This window comes from Aquila chrysaetos, chromosome 4, assembly GCF_900496995.4.
Source record: "Aquila chrysaetos chrysaetos chromosome 4, bAquChr1.4, whole genome shotgun sequence".
NCBI classification, from domain to species: domain Eukaryota; kingdom Metazoa; phylum Chordata; class Aves; order Accipitriformes; family Accipitridae; genus Aquila; species Aquila chrysaetos.
This window is the reverse complement of record NC_044007.1, coordinates 39,081,008-39,101,823: the sequence shown is the minus strand read 5'-3', so window position 1 is coordinate 39,101,823 and position 20,816 is coordinate 39,081,008. Positions and strand designations below refer to the sequence as shown.

At 43.4% G+C, this 20,816-nt stretch overlaps 1 protein-coding gene across 2 annotated transcripts in view; it reads right to left on the bottom strand.

The window, feature by feature from the left end:
- Window positions 1-19,433, bottom strand: part of LOC115340578 (cytochrome P450 7B1) — a 129,846-nt gene extending 110,413 nt beyond the window's left edge. Inside the window, exon 1 of one of the 2 annotated variants that reach the window (XM_030012376.2) lies at window positions 19,411-19,433. Coding sequence is in view for 1 of the 2 variants with exons in the window: in XM_030012371.2 (XP_029868231.1) it covers window positions 18,698-18,792 (95 nt within the window). In the remaining variant the exon portion in view is untranslated. Of the gene's footprint in view, window positions 1-18,697; window positions 19,032-19,410 lie in introns of those variants that run through there. The other variant, XM_030012371.2, reaches the window with a different exon arrangement.
- Window positions 19,434-20,816: the final 1,383 nt, after the last annotated feature.

The window sequence follows — 20,816 nt, the reverse complement described above, 5'->3', positions numbered from 1 at the left end:
GAATAAAACACTCCCCTCCAACTTCTGACAAAACTGAAAACATGGAAACAAAGATGTTAGTTAAACAACCCCCTTCTGGAAGAATGCTAATTAACTTTTATAGGTTACATTTTCTTGATATACCGAAATCAAAATGACACAGCCATTTGTTTTCCCTGGCAAAGTCATGCACATCACTGATTATTCAGGTTTTGAAAACTGTGTATAATACATACTACCACCTACACAACAGCACAACGCTGACATTTCAGCACAGAACATGTTGAAGCAGTATTTCTGTACTGGAAAAAAGAACAACTAACAAAGACATTTCCTAGAAGGTATCCATCGAAGAGAAGAGACTAATGTATAAAACATGGGCCTTTTCTTGAGAGCCTGAGGTTACAGATGCCTTTTACACCACATCATGTTCCCAACACAACAAATCTGGCAGCCCCACCAGGCTGAAAAATGGAAAGCAATTTCGTCTTGATTTTGTGAAGCAAAAAATATTTGATCAACTTCTTGCAGTAATTTTTGTGAGGCAGAGTACATTTAGGGGAATTACAAACAAGTTGCCTGAATGTCTTTGTTCCATACTCTTTCTTACTTTAAAAATTTATTAATTATTGCAGTCACCACTTCTAATAAGCCAAGACAAAATGACTGTATTCTTAATACTACATCAACCATCTCCTGTTACTCCTGCTTATGAGAGCACCTTTACTTTTCATCCATGAGAAAATCCAAGTGATCCTACATAATCGTACATGAGTTCTGCCCAGATAACTTTCTAATTACTCAGAAAAAATGGACAGAGACCTCCTTATATAATAGGATGCTCCCTGCTGAGCAAGGGAGGCACTCCCTGCTCTGCAGGAGCCAGATATACAGGGCATCATCCAAATCCCTGCTGTAAATGGGTGACTGGAGTGAAGTCAGCAAAGTCCATCAGTGCAAAAATGGTGCAAAGGACATAAAAACAAGGCTGGATCCTCACAGCACTCCTGGCACTAGCACAAGGGTGAGGAACTAGCTGTGCTTTCTACGGAGAGGTGTATGCCAGCTGCTCCCGCACACAAAGCAGAGAAACATGGTAGGTGACCCAGACCAGGAATCCCAAGTGTGGACTAAGTCCTCGCTGAACTCTTGACTAATGGGCCTGTAAAAAGAGGTTAAAGTCTCTGACAACACTGACTGTGCAATAATAAACTGAATTTTTCCATGAACTTCAGTGGTGAACACTCAGCATATTTATTTCAGTGAGGTCTTGTTGAAATAGCAGTTATTTGAGGCCCAGTGTGGCTCCATCACTGCAGGCACAGAGTGAAGATGACCTACTGGTACCAAGCAGCAGCACACTTAACCACAGATGACATGATTTAGAGATCATCAATACAGCACACATACAGCAGGCTTCCAGCGCTGCCATAGCTGCAGCAGCACAGTCATGCTGGGGAGTCAAACCACAAATCTAAAGAAAGCCAAAGACTGATAACCGTTTGGTTCCCCTAATGCTTTTGTTTAAAAAAAAAAAAAAGAAGGAAAAAACGCAAGCTCAGAAGATCATACGTTAACTCAGAAAACATATTAATTTCAACACATTAATAAGAAGCAAACTCACTTTAAAGGAGTTGGGCTTTGCTTCCAGTTTCACCCAAAAGGTCTCCAAGTGCCTGAACTGATGATAAATGGTAACTGACACTAAAGAAAATGGCAACCAACATAAAGTTTTAAGGAAAAAAAGAGATCTTTTTCTTTTAAAAGTTATTGATTGTCATAAAGCTGTAGGCTGACAAGACCTATGTACTGATAATATTTAAAAGATATGTATCATGAAACATTTATCAATCTAGCTAAGTTTAATTTTTGACACCAAACAGTACAGCTAAATGAACGTAAAGCTTACATCAAAATAAGCACCTAAAATAGTATTTTCAGGAGTTAAACCAGAGTGGAAGGAAAATTACTTATTTACAAGCATCCATAATGTATCAGTTGTGGTTAATTAGTACGCTAAGTTTGCAGGAATGTTTGAATCTGGTAGTAATCAAAGGATGGTTGGGGTTTTCAGTCTACGATTCTCTTCTTATGAGCTCTCTTTGTTTCCAAAAGTTTTACCACCTATTATACCCCAATTACACTACCTACCCTACACCTTTTCCGTCGTACACCCGGGAGTTATCTTCCCATTTGCTTACAGTCCTCGTTAATCTAGAAAAACTGCCTAGCTAAAAAAGGAACGATTTAAAGTTGAAATACATGCTGCCAGTTCAGGACTGAACATCAGGATTAGAAGTGATACTCCGGATGGTAAGGAAAAAACAGAGCAGAGGACTTACACTCTTCATGATTGCAATGGCATAAATATGATCACTGATGAGTCAAATGTCCTTTCTTTTGAAAATAATTAATGAAGCTCAATGTGGCTCTGTCTGCAGGGTAGGACAAGGATCACTTCCCACGTACTTGGTCCTGTCACACACCCTGAGCGTACACTGGGATTTCCCCCTGCCTCCCTTCCTTCTACCCTCAGCTGGCTTCTGTGGGAAGGAACGCATGCACATTTCACAACAGAAAAAGCCCATTATTTTTACTACCCACGCATAATTTTTTTCGTACTAGCAGGAACTATTTTGCACTAAAGTGACCAGAAGAAATTCTTAAAAATTCAGTGACAACAAACTGCAGCCAGCTCTGTGCAGCTGAAGGCTACCAGAGGAGCTTCTCATGGGACAACTCACTCACAAACTTGGGATGGATTTTGTTAAAGCAGTACTATCTCAGTTTCCAGATGCCTAAAACAAACAAAAAATACTATAATGTCACAAAATCTTTGCGGCTCAAAAGCCACATTGCCACTTTTAGCGACTATGTGATTAGTTTTGTCATCATGATTACAGAAAATTCACATGCAGTGTCATCCACAGTTGAAAGATATAAGTCCTTAACTGTGTTCTGCATCTTATTGCTTACAAATGAAAAAACGCTCTAGAGGCTCCAGCCTTCTCAACCACTGAAACAGAGTACATTTGTTCTGTGTAAGTCAATAGAATTACACCTCCCCATTTTTTGTGAAAGGAGAATAAGCTTCAGATTGCTTTTAAAAGGTTAGTATCCCACTGGGAAACAACGGATCAGACTCGTCAGCAGATGTGGTTAAGCACAACTGTGCCAGTTTATGGGAAGAAAAATAAGGGGTGGGTTTAGCAGAGGACAGTGAGTGTGCCAACTCTGGCTAGCCACACGCAGCTGCTAGCGTTACAGACCCAGAAAGGTGTTTGAGAGACAAGTCACTGCTTCACAGTGTTAGGAATGAGAAAAAAAGGTTGCCTCATGATCAGGGCCACGTGGCCACTATACTTCCACGCAATCCATACAATTCAAATATATGTAATATTGCATATGAAAGGAAACCTAGAATCAGCCCCAGCCTTTTAAGCTGTCAACCAGCAGGGTATGCAGATGGAAGTGAAAGTTCTATTTTTAAGTAACCTCAGTTACCAACAAGAAGTGGTCTCATCCTCTACAAATTTCAAGGCGAGTAAAACTGCATTCCAAATACTGAACTGTAAACTCTTCAAGAATCGAAGAATAAAGGCATTTTAACTGCATGAAAACTGAGCTTTGAAATTCTGTTCAAAGCATAAAATTAGTACCACATTTTTTCCCCCAGGAATTAGTACCACTAAGGTGAGGAAATACTACTGTATTTTCTGTATTGTACCATCAAACCAGAAATTCACATTTGCCTCAGCAAGAAAGTGCTGATCTGTCAAAAAACTTGAGCTTCTGCTCCACTTAGAAGCTCGAGTCCCACTAAAATCAGAGGCTATTCAAAGGTTTGAAAGGAAGCCCTTGCTTTAGCAATTCACTGAATCGGAACATAAGGGAACTCTTACGAACCCCAACTAAACTTGCAAGAATTATCCTCTACATGGTGAGGTAAAGTCCCCATGTAAAGATGGTGAGATGGTGAAGGTTAGGTCCAGCAGGAGCAAAGAACTCCTGGGTGGTCAGGCTGCATGTCCTTAGTATTAAGATTTCCACTTCTCCCCATACGGCCTGGTCTGCCCTACTCATCAGTAAATACCATGTAAGCAAACATGCCTCGAACAGACACGCTAAGCTGGTTCCTCAACCAGAAAGACCTACCATGGCAAAGCCCCTGCCCCCCACCAAGGTCCACTGCTGCTGCCGGAGGGCTTCTGCAGGCACAGCTATGGTGGTGAGAAGACAGACGAATCGCAACCCTGTCTAATGTGGCCAGGTCGGCAAAACTTTGTTGGTGTTTAAAATGTCACTGAGGAGTTCAGTGACTGTGACTCTCCCCAAAGCACCCTTAACCACTGTGTATTTTCATCCTGCAAAGTAAAAATGCAAACCTCCCTCTGCAACAAAATCCAAAGCCATTTCTTGGTAGAAGCAGGACCACAAACCAAAGCCCTGTCCCCTTTTCAAAAGCCCACAGCAGCAGGATTTGCTGTGATTTTGAACAGTTTCTTCTTACTGCAAAAGTGTTTCAGCTGTTACTGATGTGTTACGAACCACAAAAATGCTAAATCTACACGCACCACTTACAGAAGAGATTATTTCATTTGGCTATATGATAAGATGCAGCCACCACAGAAGCTCCATGCTGTGAGTAAATATCTGAAGTAAAATCCTAGGCTTGCTGAAATTAATGGAAAACCTCAAACTTCTAAAGTAAGGCCAAAAAGTCATGTCGAACACTGCAATAATACGAAGTCTGATAAGGGTCTGTTATCACTTGTTAATTGCTTTAACATGAGATAGAAGGATTAGAGGCCTAAAGGTTAGAAAATGCCAGCTGTAGTAGATATTTTATAGGGAGGAAGATAAGCACAGTATAAAACAAAAGGGACTTGAGATGAAGAAAGAAAATATTAGGCTGAATGACAGAGAAACTGCCAGAAAAATCAAGGAAGACTTAAATGCACTAATTTTTTACTCTGTCTAAAACTGTTGAAAATCAGTTTGATCAGCCAGTCAAGAAGATTACACTGGTGTCAGGGAAATGACAGAATTATATAAATGAAGAGAATAGTGACGGCTCTAATCCCTTCCCGGGGTGAAGGAAGGAGCCCTGCAGAAGGCAGGTGCTGCAGGAAAGGCAAGAAGCTTTCAAGCTACTCTTGGCCAAGTTGAAGATAAGAAGGGACTACAGCATAGCTCAAGGGCAAAGTTTCAAGCTAGACAAAAAAAAATCCCAGTATATCTTGATTTAACATAAACCCAGTGAAATTCATAAACATCAATAATCACAAAATTCAATCGTTCAGTAAACTCCATTAGGATTCAATGTAAATTTTCTTCAAAAGCCAGAGCACAGGTCTACCTGGGACTCATGGAGGCTGTCCCCTCCTAGGTACGTTTGACTAACAGCTGCCATCTCATTCTTGGGACTTGAAATTCATTCAATCATATTTTCTTGTAAGTTCATAAAACCTAATACTATCCTCATGCTGAAAACAATGATACAATCCTGAGGTAGGCGAGTGCTTAGGTTGATGACCAGTATACTCAGCGAGACTTGAGGAAGAAGATGGATACGAATGGATAACTGGGGGAGCATGAGCCTTTGGGAAGGGTAAAGTGTTGAAGTCCCTGCCCGTTAGGTCTGCAGAAGTGGCAGGCTCCCGGCATGAGCTGAGCTGTAAGGAAGTGATAATACAAGGATGAAGTGGGACAGAGAGAGATCAGCCACAACTACAGGACAGGGCAGGAGGCAGGATGAATGTCTCTTCCTACTGCATGTTGACTGTCCTCATTTGCTCTTTCATTCTCCCTACTGCTGACTGGAGATGCACTCCACCACAACCTGCTTTCGGGTTTCATCTCATCAACTGAGAAATAAATCCCACACGAGGAGAACAGAGGGGAAATAAAGGGCAATTAGAGGCACTGGACTTTAAGGAGTCACTCACATCTGCTGACAGCTATGTTGAGGATCCAGGCGGAATTGCCAGGTGACTTACCAACAAAAGCGCTTCATTTTTTTATTGTCATTTTGTCTACGGAAAATCCCCTTACAGGTTCCAGTGTGATAAAAGCAATTAGCAAAACCCACTCAGATGAAACAAAGAAGGGTCTCATTAGCCTAGCTTACCCCCAGAGCAGAGCAATGGGAATTCATGAGGACAGTTCCTATACAGTGCAGTGAATTCTGTGAATGGTAAAAAAGCAAACTGAGAAATCAGAAAAAAAAACCCCACTCTAATACCTAGCAGAAAAAAGGGATGATACAAAATATAAAGCCTGCTGAAAGAGCAAAAAGTGATAAATACAGACTTTATCCTTTACTGACATAAATCTAGCATTACCTACCAGCCAAACTCTGCAGTCAGGTTATAGTGATTATCAGCAGAACTGCAGTAGGACTCAAGGACCTTATTTTTATTACAGAATCCAACTGTGCTGGTTGCTTTCCATATACAGAGCAGTTTTGAGAAATTTAGCATGCAAAGTTCATGTTTATTGAGGCTGCTTTGACCAGCCCAACCTTGGAAAATGAAAGAGATGTCCATGTTCTGTACTGACTTCCAGTAAAATTCATACTTTGGCAATTAAGTGATCTGTCCATGAGCAGGAAAGACTTTCCAGTACCTTGCTGCCTTTAAGGAGATGATTTGATATTTGCCACAAAAAGTAAAAAGAAGCATCTGATACAGCAGGGCTGAATCTGTAGCTATATCTGATCGGTGTGCCTGGGACTAAATAGGATACCAGAGGTACAAATGGTCATGGGTGGTAACAGCAGGGATTTTGTCACCCAGACCCTTGGGTCCTGCCCACTGAGGAAAGCTATGGGGGATGGCAATGTCCTGCACGTGTGGGAATCCTAAGGCAGCCTTCACTTTGAAAGTCACCAGCATCATAGCACACACGGGGATTTCCATCTTCCTGCCATCTCCAACGCTGCAGTCTTTCACCGAAAACTGAGCCCCGTGTGACATCTTCAATTCAATGACTGAGGAATCAAAACCACATCTCTGTTGGACACTCCTAACATGACCAATTACCTACAAAGTTACAACTATAAGCATACTGGGGTTTTATTTCACATGGTCTGGTGACAGAAACTGACAGTCCAAATCAGCACATTGTATTTGTGCTGAAAACAATTACAAGAAAAATCTTCCTGGGCTTTCATTTTGATGAAATAAACCTTATCACTACAGTTTAAGCTGCTTTATCCCTCACATTTCTATTGTATATAGTGCATTTGAGTCTCTGGAACTGCTGAAACACAATTTGGAGGCATGACATCACACATATGCCTGGCGCCTAAACAATAGTCTCAGAGGTATTATTAATAACAAGATACACTGAAATAGCATGCAAAACAGAACAAGATCTTTTTTAATGTCCAAGCGAAAAAATGAAGCATTGGTTCATCTGGTCCCATCTGAATTATCTCTGGGTTTTATAGCCTTGGTTAAAAAAGTGGCTGCTCTTCTCCGTTTTCCCAAAACAAGCAAGCAAGCATGCAATGCAGAGACTACAGAGCAGCAGCAGGCAGTACATGTACATTGGTCCACCCAAATGTTCTTGGGGTGGGGAGAAAGGATTGACAGCAAGTTGCTTCAGTCCATACTAACTTGCCATTGAAGCACAAATAAAGATGTGTCAGATGAGCTTGCCCCCACCTTTAAGAGGGTATTTATTAGCAACAGCAGTATTTAATAGTGTTAACAGGAGATGGCCTTGTTTGTTAGTTTTGGATGCCATCTTAGGCTATCTTTTATCACTTTTAATTAAATCTTTCCAACATTTAACAGGACATACATATCCACTAATGAGACTGAATTCACCCCCCTTTCTTAAACCAAAGTCAGAAAGGTAAGAACAACCTACGGGATAAGCACTGGCCTACTCATCACTCAAAGGAAAAAAATAAACCAAAGGCAAGACATCTTTCCATGCACAATTTCAAGCACAATTGTGTTCAAGCACAATTTAAGGTAGCTGATGCAGGAAACACTGCAATGGGCTCAACTATGCAGGAGATGAGACTGGGTGGGTCACAACAACTGTGCTTTATTGGACATCTCTTCCTTATGGTGAAACACGAAGGTACGTCCTACTTCTGCAAATGAGATCACGAAGACAGGAAGGCTGAACTTTCTTTTGAGCCCAACAGATCTCAGCATTGTCTATTTTAGATTCTTACCACTGCAGAGCCAATAGGAGCGGCATGGACGGTTTTATTTTAAAGTCTTCATAACAACAGGTTTTTAAGGCTCTAAATTTATTATAGCTGATGTGGTTCTATCTGAGGAAGTCCACAGGTTATGAAAAAAATCCCTTCACTCATAATGTGGTAATATCAAGTAGGATCTAGCAGTGTTTTCACTACATAGGATGCAAGAAACTACACAGCTTACAGAAAAAAAAAATAATTCTCATTCATATATGCAAGATTTCTTTCAAGCTTAATTATAATTTTTGTATCTTAAAGCAGCAAAGCCAGAAGTTCAGCTGTCTGTTCAACCACAAACCAGACATTGCGCAAGCAGCTGTTTCCCAAGCCACTGAACACTGGCATACGTGGGGAACCTCTCCAGTCCTGCTGTGAACAATTCTGTGTCACTCCTTAGCAGCAACAGATAATTTAACCTGGCTTTAAAGGATATTACATGCAAGCTGCTAGGACACAAACTTCAAATTTCCCTCATTTGGTCCTCAGAAGGAGCCCAGGCTCTGAACCCAGCTTGCTGCACTTGTTCCATGGCCTGGAAATGAATCTCTATCAGTCGTGTATGTTCCGATGGCAACTGTTACTAAAAAGCCCAAACATCTTTTGTGTACTGTCATGCACTGTAAGCTTAATTTTATCATCAGATACACACATCTAAGTCCTCCTGCTGTTGAATCAGAATCTTTCAGGCATGTATGTGGGGTTAAAAAGAGCACCACATACAAGCCTGCCCTCCCAGTACTTTCATTTTTCCTCCCTGTTTTGCCTGAATATCAATTCTGCGGGTTCATCGTGTTTTACAGTTGGTTCTTGGATGACTCCTGAACTGAGAGACATTTTCACTTCTCGTACAGCTACACAGCTGCTCCTTTTTAAACGGGAATCGCACACGAGCATTGTAGTGCAGGCTCTGGCAACATGCCTCACCCTCAGCTGTAAGGCTTAGAAATTTGCTATTTAAGCAAAACAGTTATTATGCCGAAAACTAACCTAGACATCTGAAAATCTTTAAAAAATTTGAAAAAATCCCATCCAACAAAATAACAGAAGTTTTTGAAAGGTGTAAGGAAGAAACACATAGTCCACTGGAAACATTTTACAAATACAGGTACCTACTGAAACAGCAGCAAATCTTCCAGAGAGGCTTTTTCTGTCTTAATGAAGTGTAAGTCTGAGATGAGTAAATATCACAGATCAATTCCTGAACAACTGAATGAAAAAATTATACCCTGTCATCAACCCACTGTTTGAGCTACTTTCAGAGAAGCTTCCCAAATGCGACTCACAAAGCTTCTCATGCTGAAAAACCAGCTGGAGAGAATTAGTAGGGCTATGATCTATCACACACCAGAAGCTCTGAAGAGGAGCTATCGTAACCTAAAAAAACCATGCCAGCACTGAAGAGGAAAACATGGAGCAGTACTTCCCAGCTAGGGAAGCAATGACCAAACACTACAGCAGCATCAGTTGAGTGGACCAGCAATGGAAGTCACGCAAACTCTCACTGAGAAGATACCAGCAATTGCCCTTCCTTTGGTAAGCATCCTGCCTTTGTTAACCAGATTAAATGAGAGTATCTGAAAATACTTTTATTTTCCTTGAGGACCTATTAGGAAGTTGGAGACCATCTCTCTGAAGCTTTCAGAGACTACAGTATTACACCGTGATGAAGGCACAAATCCACCCTTCTGCTGGCATGCATACAAATGGAAAGAAAGAGTACAAAAAGACTGAACTCTTCCTGACTTCTCAGTAACTTCGTTTTAATCACCAATTCTCCGTCAATTCTGTCTACTGTACTTTAACAGCAGTAGTTTCTTTTGTTAAGGAATATACAGGTTCCTTTTGGGTTTGTTTCTTGTTTTTTTAAAGTAATTACTATCAGAGCTAATAATTGCAAAACTTCTGCATTCTCACACAGTGTTGAAATAAGACCATCATTTTTTTCTAAATACAACATCACTTAAAAAAGTAATGGAAATGCATCAATTTTCTAGGATCATTTGTTCAATGTATCATTCAAAAATTTCACATTTTGTTCAATCTTTTTAGGTGAGGCAGGCAACAAAAGAATTTGTAATAAGCACTCAGGAAAAAACTGGGGATGGGTCTTCCGAGAACCAAGGAATTGGGGTGAAGAAAGAGCAGGCCAGTAACCAATTTGCTCATTTCTTTCTGGGGAACCGCAAGAAATCGGGTAGGTAACCACACTTAGCAGTGCTAGACCCTGTCTTAGCCAACAGTAGCAGATCAAGTTACACAAACAAGAACTCCATGGGTGCAGAGTGGGGCTGTCAGAAAGCAATAGGAGTAGCTTGTGACAAACATGCACAGGCTCTCTGACAGGTCCCTGGGATGTCACAGCCCAGGAAGGAGATGCTTCTTGAACTTCCCGCTGTGGATATGAGCCTGCAACGTGCCGTACTGCAATCTGGGTTTTCGCTGCAGTGTCAGGAAGGGACAGCTGTGTGACGGAGACGACACTCCTGTAACATGCCATTTTAGCTTCATTTTGCTCCTCTGTTCTTCCTTCATGTGCCTCCACAGGGCTTGAGCAGGCCACTTTGTCAGGACACCACGCAAAACTCTCCCAAATCAACAGGGACACTGCGGTTGCATCCAGCTAGAACCTCCTACCGTCAGGCCTACAGTATGAGGGAGAATTATTTTTTTAAGAACATTAGAATATTGCTTAGGAAACTACAAGATTAAAACACGAGAAGCACAACCATAGCATTTTTCTGCTGATTTGAATTACGAATAGAAAGTACGAGCAGTTAAGAGGAAACAAGATATGTTCTATACGAGAGCCAAGATTTTTTTTCCTGACATGTGCCAAACAAGGAAAAGAAACAGAAGAATCTGGCACCATTAAAAACAGTTTGTGGAGAAAGGAACTGAATATCTACAGCCAAGCTCCATGTGGTTTGTAAAGAGGAAACTTTTGTTTTATGGGACTCTCAGTCAGCCAAAATTCTCCCAGACGGCGTGCAAATGGGTATTAGCCTAAAAACCTACACGCATCTTGTAGAAGGATCAGTAAATGGTGAGGAAAGAAAAGGAACACTACTGAAGTTTTAAATCAGAATTCAAAATCTGCCTCATGGTTGAAAAAGTTAGTTTACCAGACAGCTATAATGTCATACATGGTAAGTGAGTTGGAAAGGAAAGGCAGCAAGTTAAAGCACAAAACTAGAAGTCAGGAGAATGAGTTCCAGCCCTGGCTCCACTACCAAGTAGCTCTATAAAACTTGGATAAAAGAGAAAAAGACTGCCAACTTAACTGTGAGATTTTCCTTAACTTCATATAGTGTATTAACATTGCACTTATGCTGTTTCTTTTAGCTTCTACATTTCCCCCACTCCCTGGCATTAGTATGCACTAAGTTCAATAAGTGACTAGATGGAGTACTGAGAACAGTTATATTTCTATACTAAAACAAGCTCTGCCCAACTTCTTAATCAAAATACTTGACTGAAAAAATCCCAAACAATTTTATATGGGATTGCAATTCTCATAACTGAGCAAAACACTAAAGCAGCTGACATGATCCAACAGCTTAGCTGAACATTGCAATAAAATGTGGCATTTCTGGCTTAAAACAGTAACTAGATCTTGTACTTCAGCATACAGGAGAAAGGGAATGGGCAGGCAACAGTTCCTCAGCACATGTTGAATGGTTATACCATGGAAGAATTTTTTGCATCTTCCTGGCAACTATCAGAGTGCCCTGTAAAGCATTCGGCTGCGTTATCTGTAAATCAACAGGAGACCACATTGACCTCCAACTTGCAGCAGGGGAACTGAGGTGGAGTCCACAGGCAAGACTACAAGCTCAGGAAGCATCCAAGACCCTGCATCCCACTGAAGTCACTCCTCACTGCGGGAGCCAGAGGCTCAGGTAGCTCTGTGGGTTGGGACTCCACTCCCTCCTGAGGTCACCTGACAATATAGTTCTCTAGTTATGTCACCAATGATTCAAACACATTAGATGGCAAATTTCACCATCATGCTTAAAGGAGTAGTTAATTTCTCCTGTAAGAGGACACCAGGATTAAGATTTGCCCCTTTGTGTCTTCCTTCACACCAGCCTTTATATGTAACGTTTCAACTAAGATTTGCCAACTAGCGTGCTTTCCTCCTCTAAATACAGTAGTAAGCATGAATCTCATTTTTGAAGCAGTCTGTATTTGCTTGGGTTTTCTTCATTCGTACCTTTAGGACTATCAACTTGGAGGAGGAGTAGAAGGGTTAATCGTTCAGTACTTTCTGTAAGCTATGTGCATTTCTGTACAGTGCTGTAGATGGATGCTCCATGCTTCATGTTGCACTGGAATAATAAAAAGAGCTGAAAGCAATTCCCTTTAATTCTCACCATTTAATTTTATTTCCTCCAAAGCATAATGAACAGTAGAAAGCAAAACCAAGCACTTCAAGGAAAAAAAAAGAAATAAAAAGATTACAGCATTTTTCACAAAAACACTGGAAGGAAAAACCACTGTAAAAGTAAAACCAATTGTATTTTAGTGAGAAACCTGAAGCTAGCAGTTCTTATTGGCACTAAAAATATCTCCACCCCCCACACACACATTTACCAGGATGGCATCTACTGATGGGTTCTGGATGCTAATCAAGACCAGACCAGATACAAACTAAAGCTAAACAACCCCCAACAAAGTAGGTCAAGAAAACTGGGAGGGAAGGGAAACTGTTGCTAGGTGGCAGTGTACCTTAAGCAAAGAATACTGTAAATCATAGATTATTGGAAAAGTTCATTATCTGCTAAAAGAGGTGTCATCTTCAGTGTCATCTTCAAAGCCTTGGTAGGAAGCAGAACCCAAGATGTACATGATACACAGGCTCTATATCAGAAGGATGAGAAGCAGTGCTTAAAAAAAATAAGAAAAACCTGTCTTGGAACACGCTATTGTGCAAGACCCACAATGTAACGGCTCTCCAGGTCTATTAGTGCCGTAAGAGAACCCAAAAGCCAGTGAACTGACTCTTGTACATCTTGAGAAGGCTATGGTTTTGCTTACTTTGTTTTATTCAACCTTCACTAAGCTCTTACCAGAACAAGCAAGCAGAGAAATAAACTTCCACCACATCTTGGCACAGCAGTGAACAGTTGACAGAAAACCCAAGTGCAATGGTGAGAAAGAAAGGTTTTTTAAGGCTACTTAAGAAACAGAACTGTTACTTTTCTGCCTTAAACAGTTTCAGTCTTCAGTCCTAATCTTTTCAGAGTGGAGTAAGAGTGGACAATGACATTAAACAAAAGGAGGTCATGAAAACGCATGGACTCCCTAGAACTCCAACGAAAAGGATGGAGAAAAAGGCCTCTGTAGAAAGCCAAGGTAAGAAGGGAGAGGCTAGATTTTTACGGTATCCTTCTATCTGTCCTTCCTGATGTTCCCTCCAACTGAAAACTACCTTAACATATTGCCTAAATTAGCAGAAGTGGTAAAAAAGACAGGCTGATGACATCTTGTGAACTACAATTCGCTTGGTAAGAGAGCTGTTAGCAAGCTCACAGCTTGTCACAGAGAAGGATAAGATGTTCTTGAAGGCAAAGTCGAAATCTATATTCTTTTCAACAATATCTATCTGGGTTCAGGAGAGCAATTTTTTGGGAAAGTATCTTAGATGAATGTGATTGTATAGATTGGAGGTATTTTAGAGGACAGAATAAAAGAGAAAAATGAAGGACACTTGGCTCCAACAAGGCTTTAAATCCGTAACTCAGGCAATAGCGAAATCCTTTCTGAGAAATTTATCAAGTAATTCTTATGTTGACTTTAATCTGCAATTATACTGTTTTTTATACCATGTTCTGATGCATTAGAAACTGGTCAGAAATAATATATTAGAACATACGTGCCCCGTCTAACCCAGCATGGGAATTCCTATACTGCTGTACAGTAAAACCCACACAGGTTACATGTGCCATATATAGTATTATTCCTCGCAAGCAATCTTGACTGTGAAGCCCATTCATAATAATTAAAATACCAACCTTACCAACCTATAGAGTTGCAGAGGGAAAAATTTTTACAAACCCCTTCATCGGTGTAGCTCACATAGGACATGTGTTAACTTTCCAAGCAGACATAAACATTTCATGAGTATTTCAAGGTTGGGTCTGTATCTTCTTTATGTAACAAACTTTGGGATGCAAACCTCAGGACAGCAGGATCCAATTTCAATGGATAAATACGGACGCAACGGTCTTTGTTCCAGTTCTCTCCACTGTCTCCTTCCCCAAAGCCGGTGGTTTTAATTTGTGGTCAGCCTGAGCCTCTTCCCCTTCCCCCTAATCTGCAGCGTCTGTCCCGCAAGGAGGGAGGCAGAGAGTGTCCCAGCCTTCTCCCCAGACTGCTGGTTACAATTTGTGATCATTTTCAGTCATGGACATGCAATAAAGACTAGCAACCAAAAATAAGCATCAATTTGAGCAATTGACACCTATACAAGTCACTAGGAGCCAACCCCTGTGGATCTCGAGGGCCCTTCCCTGACTTGGGCAGCATGACTGCTGGAAGACAAGCAGGAGTTGGCTTCACCTACCATCTCACCTCCCGCTCCATGAGACTGTGCACAGTTAGCAGAAAAACAGTTTGAAAACAAAAGAAACCATAAAGCTGGGGCTGATTTAGACATTTTATGAAGACAACAGAGAATAATCTGTACAATCTCCAGGATAGGAAGTCATCAGGTTGTGCCGCAGCAGAAATACTTTTGTGAGGCAGCACAAAGGAAGCTTTCTCTGGAGAAAATACATTCCCCAGCAAACAGCATAGATAGGCTTTTCTTCATTAACCAGTAAGAGGGAGATCTTTCTGTAGCATGCAGAAGGCACTGAGCCTCATCTGACACTGAAGTTTAACTCAAAATAAAATTTTCTGTGATTAAGGAAACTTTTGTTCTACTTCTGTTTCTTCACCATCTGTGATATGAAACCTGGCAAAGACTCCAATTAGTTTCCTTTGTGTTATTACTGCCACCAGCACTCAAAAGCTAAACATTTATACAAAAGGAAAATCCTCTTCCTTTATTTCCTGTCTCCAAAGAGTAGAGCTAAATACTTTAATAAGAAAACCCATACTGAACTCACCCTGAAATCTCGTAATGCCAGATTACACCAACCACACTACAGAATAAGACAATGGCAGATTAAGCCAACACAACACCTCCCCTGACAAAATCTTTTCTCCAGTAACGAGCACTCGGCCTGAGAGGAAACGAAGCAAAAGCACCTCACTCCAAAAAAAGTGAAATCCTGCATCATCTGCTTAAGGAACATCAGGGATGGATTTGGGGAGTTTCCTTCTCTGGGATGTACAAACCCTCGTTATGCTCCTGGACACGTAACTCTCAGAGCCACGTAGGTGGTTGTGCTTCACTTCAATCAAGCAAGAAAGAGGCACCATCCAGCAAAACAAACTTGCCGAACTCCAAAGTGCAAGTTAGCACTTTGTGGCATTTACTTACTTACTTAAACTCTTCATTTAGGTATACACACGTCTCACTACCGTTGCTATCCTGATGGAACCCATGCAGGGCTGTGGCCAAGATGTTAAATTTGATTATTCTGGTAAAGTTTATCTTGGTACATTAAACACAACAATCCCCTTATACAGAGTTTGCACACTGGTACAAGCATACCAACATTAGGGCAACATATTAATTTCTATAAAAACACATGCATAGGTGAAGTAGCAGCATTTTCTCTAGCATAGCCAAGCCCTACAAAACCAGAATTGTTCACGTTTTTGTCCAAATGGATATGATCCGTGGTGAGAAGTACAACCTTGACTTTGGCATTTATTCATGCAGCAATTTGCCAACAGCCCTTACGTCAACAGGCTCCCAAATGGGTTTTGTGGATTCCAGAGGGGGGTATCCCTGCCTGCTCCCAAGTTTGTTAGATTCAAATGGAAGAAAGGGAAAGAAGAAATTTGACACATGGAGGACACACGGGAATGGATAAACAGATAAGGGTCAGTTAAGCAAGGGGAGATCACAAACTTGTATCAAATCTGAGGAGCATGAACTAAGCCTTATCCCCATTTTTTAATCCACTGCACCCTTAGTATGGCTTTTCTTCAGGCAGATCAGAAATGACTGCTGAAGGCAGTCAGGCTGCTGCCAGGCATCTCTCAAGACCGTGCACAATTTCTTTTCTTCCTTTATGCTAAAAAAAAGAAGAAATTAATTGCACATTTTACTGGAACGGGATTGCACTTCAACACCAGCACCTTAAGCTGAGGGCTGTACTACACAGAGCTTGATGGGTTTTTCCACTTTTTATTTCCAGTTGCTTGCACATTAGTGCTTTGTACACTTCTTTTGAGAAACAGCACAGGATTTAAAGAAGTAGTTTATTAATCAGACAGCAGTTTGGTTTTTTAGGCAAACCAGTATTCTTTCTTGCTGAGGCCTCCTGTATAACAACATTCTGTTGTGGCACAAACGTCCAAACAATTTTGATATAGACTCTAAAGAGCTGACTTAAAAAACTCTACAGCCACAAGGGTTATGAAAATAATTCAAAATGTGTTCTCTGATCCTTTTTCCCTACCACTCACATCTGGCTGAAAACTTCACAAGCCAGAGCTTTGCCTGTTTCCATTTTCAAAAATTCAGTCTTTTACAATTCTACTAGAATTTCTACTAATGGCAGGCATAATTTTATAATATGACTGAGCCAGTGTAACAGCTTCTAGCCCTAAAATGACACCCAATCCCTTTTGGCCTGGCCATGTCCTTACTGCTCCCCTTTTGTTTTCTGTGCTGACCTCCTTTAGGGAGGTAACCTTCCAGGAAACTAAATCTATCAAAAAAAGTAAGTAGTTTTTTGCTGGTTTAATTCCCAGAACCAGCTCACAGGGGGTCAGATAAGCAACAGGGAGGAGGAAGAGGAGGAGTGAGCAGTTGAGCAGCAGCTATCCATTCAGTAAGCTGAGCTGAAACATGAAGCCCCATCCTAAGCTACTCTGTCAAGTAGTTTGTCTTATGGCATGACTCCACTCGAACATTGGGATGGATGTCTTCCACTTAAGGGATGAATTGAGCTCTCTACCTCAAATCACATTAATAATGGTTCCAAAACAGATGTAATGGAAATAAACCACCTCTGTTTACAGTAACAAGAATCTTCACTCTTTTTCTCTGTTACTCCATTCACTCTATACATGGTCCCAAAGTTAGGGTTATAGGTCTAAACACTGCCAGACTGACTTTCTCACTTTTCTATAGAGGCTAGTACCGCAACTTCTTTTTTGCATTTGTATGTCTACACCTTCCAAAAATAACTTTAGTGATTAGGAAAAGTAACTGTTTACTATTTAGAATAAATTTAGTATTTGCTATGCATTTCATTATGCTATTAAAAAGAATAAGCAAACAATACAGTGAATACTGATCCCTCCCCTTCTTCACTCCTCCTCCACTAAGCCTTTACACACATTTATTCATCAGCTGCAGAACAGACACTGAAGAGCATCAAGTACTGGCAATGCAATTGAAAAATACCTGGGAAAAAGTTAGCATATAAAGAAACGGGTATTGTTCAGAAACAGAAAGAATAGTTCCAGATAGTGCTTCTTTCCGCCCAAAACACTGCAACTTCTACTTAAGAGTGTCCCAAAATACGTGCCTGGGAAACCTCGGGGTGTATGGCTGAAAGAAACTAAAGGCCACACCGTGTGAGACACTAACAAAACTCACCGAAATGCCCACGACCTGAGTTCTAGGGGCTTACGCTACTGTCAGCTGCTCATCACAGAGAAAAGTGGCAGCGGAGGGCCGATGTTGCAACCCAGCAGCAGCATTTGTCCCCCCTGCCTCAGTAGATAAGGTCAGTGCACCTTGGACTCCACGGGAAGGTTGTCAGGTGCCGTACAGGATCCCTTTTGCTACCCACGGCGCACAAGTAACATTCAAGTTTTTAGCAAACCTAAGGGTCACTTATATTCACACACCAAACTGCCAGGGGCCAGCCTATGCGCTCCGCGCACCCCTTGTTTTGGAGCACGGACTTCCTCGTACCCACGGGAGGCGAGGCCAGCCTGCCCGGGCGCTCCGGCCGCGCCGAGCACCCACCTGCGAACGGCGGCTCCCGCCCGCCGGCCGGGAGAGGAGCCCCCGCCGCCCGCAGCCCCGCACCAGCCCCGGCTCTCCCTCGCCTCCGGCCGCGGCCGCCGCAGCGGAGCGGAGCGGACAGGAGCGGTGCCGGTGCCGCGGCCCCGCCGCCCCGGCGCTCGCCTCAGCCGCCGCGGGGGGGCCGCGGCCCGCCATCCCCCGGGGCCCCGCCGAGCCCGGCCCGGCGGCGGGCGCTGATAGGGCTTGCCGGCGCGGAGGGGCGGGCGGAGGGAAGCGCGGCCCAATGCGCGGCTCGGCGGCGCGGCTCCCGCCTCGCAGCCCCGCTCCCCCGGCGCGGCCGTGAAGGAATGCGGCGGCCGCCCCCCGCCCCGCCGCCCCCGCCGCCCCGGTACCTCTTCCTCCTGCAGAGCACGCACACGGCCCAGAGGAGCAGGGCGGCGGCGGCCGCCCCGCCGTAGGTGCCCAGTTGCAGCGCGTCGGGGCCCATGCCGGCAGCGCTCGCCTCGGTGGCCGCTGGTGCCTCGCCGTCGCCGGGGATGAAAGTTTCGCCCGTCCTCCGGCTCCCTGCAGGAGAGGCGCCCGGCCGGCCGGCCCTCCCCCGCCCACCCCGAGCCCAGGGGGCTGGGTTTGGCCGCTCGGAGCCGGACTTGGCGAGCGGGCCCGGTGCGACCCGGCCGGCTCCTCCCCGGGGAGCGCCCGGAGCGGGGAGGGTCGCGCCCGCCCGCCCCCGCGGCCTCCCGGCGGCAGAGGGGAAGCCCCGGCCTCCGGCTTGCGGGGAAAGGCTCCGATGCGGCGGAAAGGTCCCGGGACGGAGCGCGGGGAGGGGGATCCCGGGGCCATCCCACCGCGCCGGAAAGCGGCCCCCGCCCTCCGATCCCCTTCAGCCCTCCCCGCACCCCGGGCGGGGCTCGGTGCCCCCCCGGAGCCGGCCTCGGGCGGCGGAGCGGCGGTCCCCAGGGCAAACGGAGCTAGGCTCGGGCAGGTGGCGGCTGTGGCAGCCCTTTGACCTCCATTGGGTTTTGGTACGAACACCCGATGTGTGTCCCCGGCTTAAAAAGCAGGACAACACCCCTCCACCGCCCCCGCCCGCTTTATAAAACTTAACCTGAGGTAGGGTAAATGAGATATAAATAGTGAAGGTTGGCTCTTGATGTTGTGAGAAGACGGGTCCAGTCTTTCCAGTCCTTCCAGTCCTCCCACCGTGCCAGCCCTTCTGGTGTGTTGTAGAGAGGGACAACAGAGGAGGTGAGAAACCAAAAACTGAGGCAACGCAGAGATCCCCAGCTTGAGGAAGCGGGATGGGGTGGTGCGGGGCAGAGATCCAGGGAGTTTGGTACTGCATGGCACGGCGGCAGCAGTAGCTTATAGCTCCGCTGCCATCTGGCACAAGGTACACTCAGAAACCTCGCTGCGATGTAAGACCCTTCAACACAAATTCACGCTGAAAGATGGAGTAAGATGCTTCAGGTTTTGGAATCGTGGTCTGGTTGAATGCTGACAGAAGTTCACGTACCTTACTCATTCTGGGCTGCATGCAGTATTATGCATTATGTGTTTCACAATATTTGGTGGTCTATATATTCCTTTCATCTTGGAAACAAGTTGTACTACACTCAGTTTTCTGAACTGCCCTGTTTTAAGTTTTCTCTGAATTGTAGAGACGCAAATGTATCTTAACAGATAAAAAAGCCAGTTAGCTAAAAACCTGACCTTAGCAGATCTCATCATTTTTAGAGGCCTGACTCACATCTGAGGGTTTGCAGTTGGCAGTGCTGTGTGTCTTCATCCTCAAACATTCCTGCTGATTTCAGTGAAATACTCAAAAATGCCACTGTATTAATCAGAGAAAATCTAATTAATGTGTGTCGCATTAAAGTGTCTCAGAATCGGGTCACTACTGCTTAAAACCACCAGCTGTCCCTCCTGAGATCAAAAAATCAGACACCCTTATTGTGCAATAAGATGTATGGAGGGAAACCATAAGAGAAACTAACATTTTACTCATAGCTCTGTAGGGCTTTTTACAGGGAACTGTGTTTGAAATCCCCAGCGTGGGATTCCCAAGGGGTTTCTTAGCTACTAGTCCTGTTAATTCTTGGAAAACGAGTAATTTAGGACTGAAAAGCATTGCACTGTAAGACATTACACAGTGTACAATATTACTCATTTTACAAGTGACTTCTGCTGTGAAAACTTAGTGTTTCGCTTCAGTATAGTGAGAAATAACTGTTCACATACAATGAAATAGCTATGGCAGCTAGAGTAAGCCCTCATCCAGATTCAAAACAACATCAGAACATCAAGATCACTGTGGTTCTGGCAGGGGGTGTGAAGAGGGTTACAACAACATTTTTTAGTTTGCATTTTTCATATTTGATTGAATTTACTGTCTCACATCAATTGCAGATGAAAAAAAACCACCCCACACGCCAAAAAGCACCACACCACGAGCACGACTGTGTTATTTTAAAATACAGGGAACACACCTTGAAAGGTCCTGAGTACCCTAAG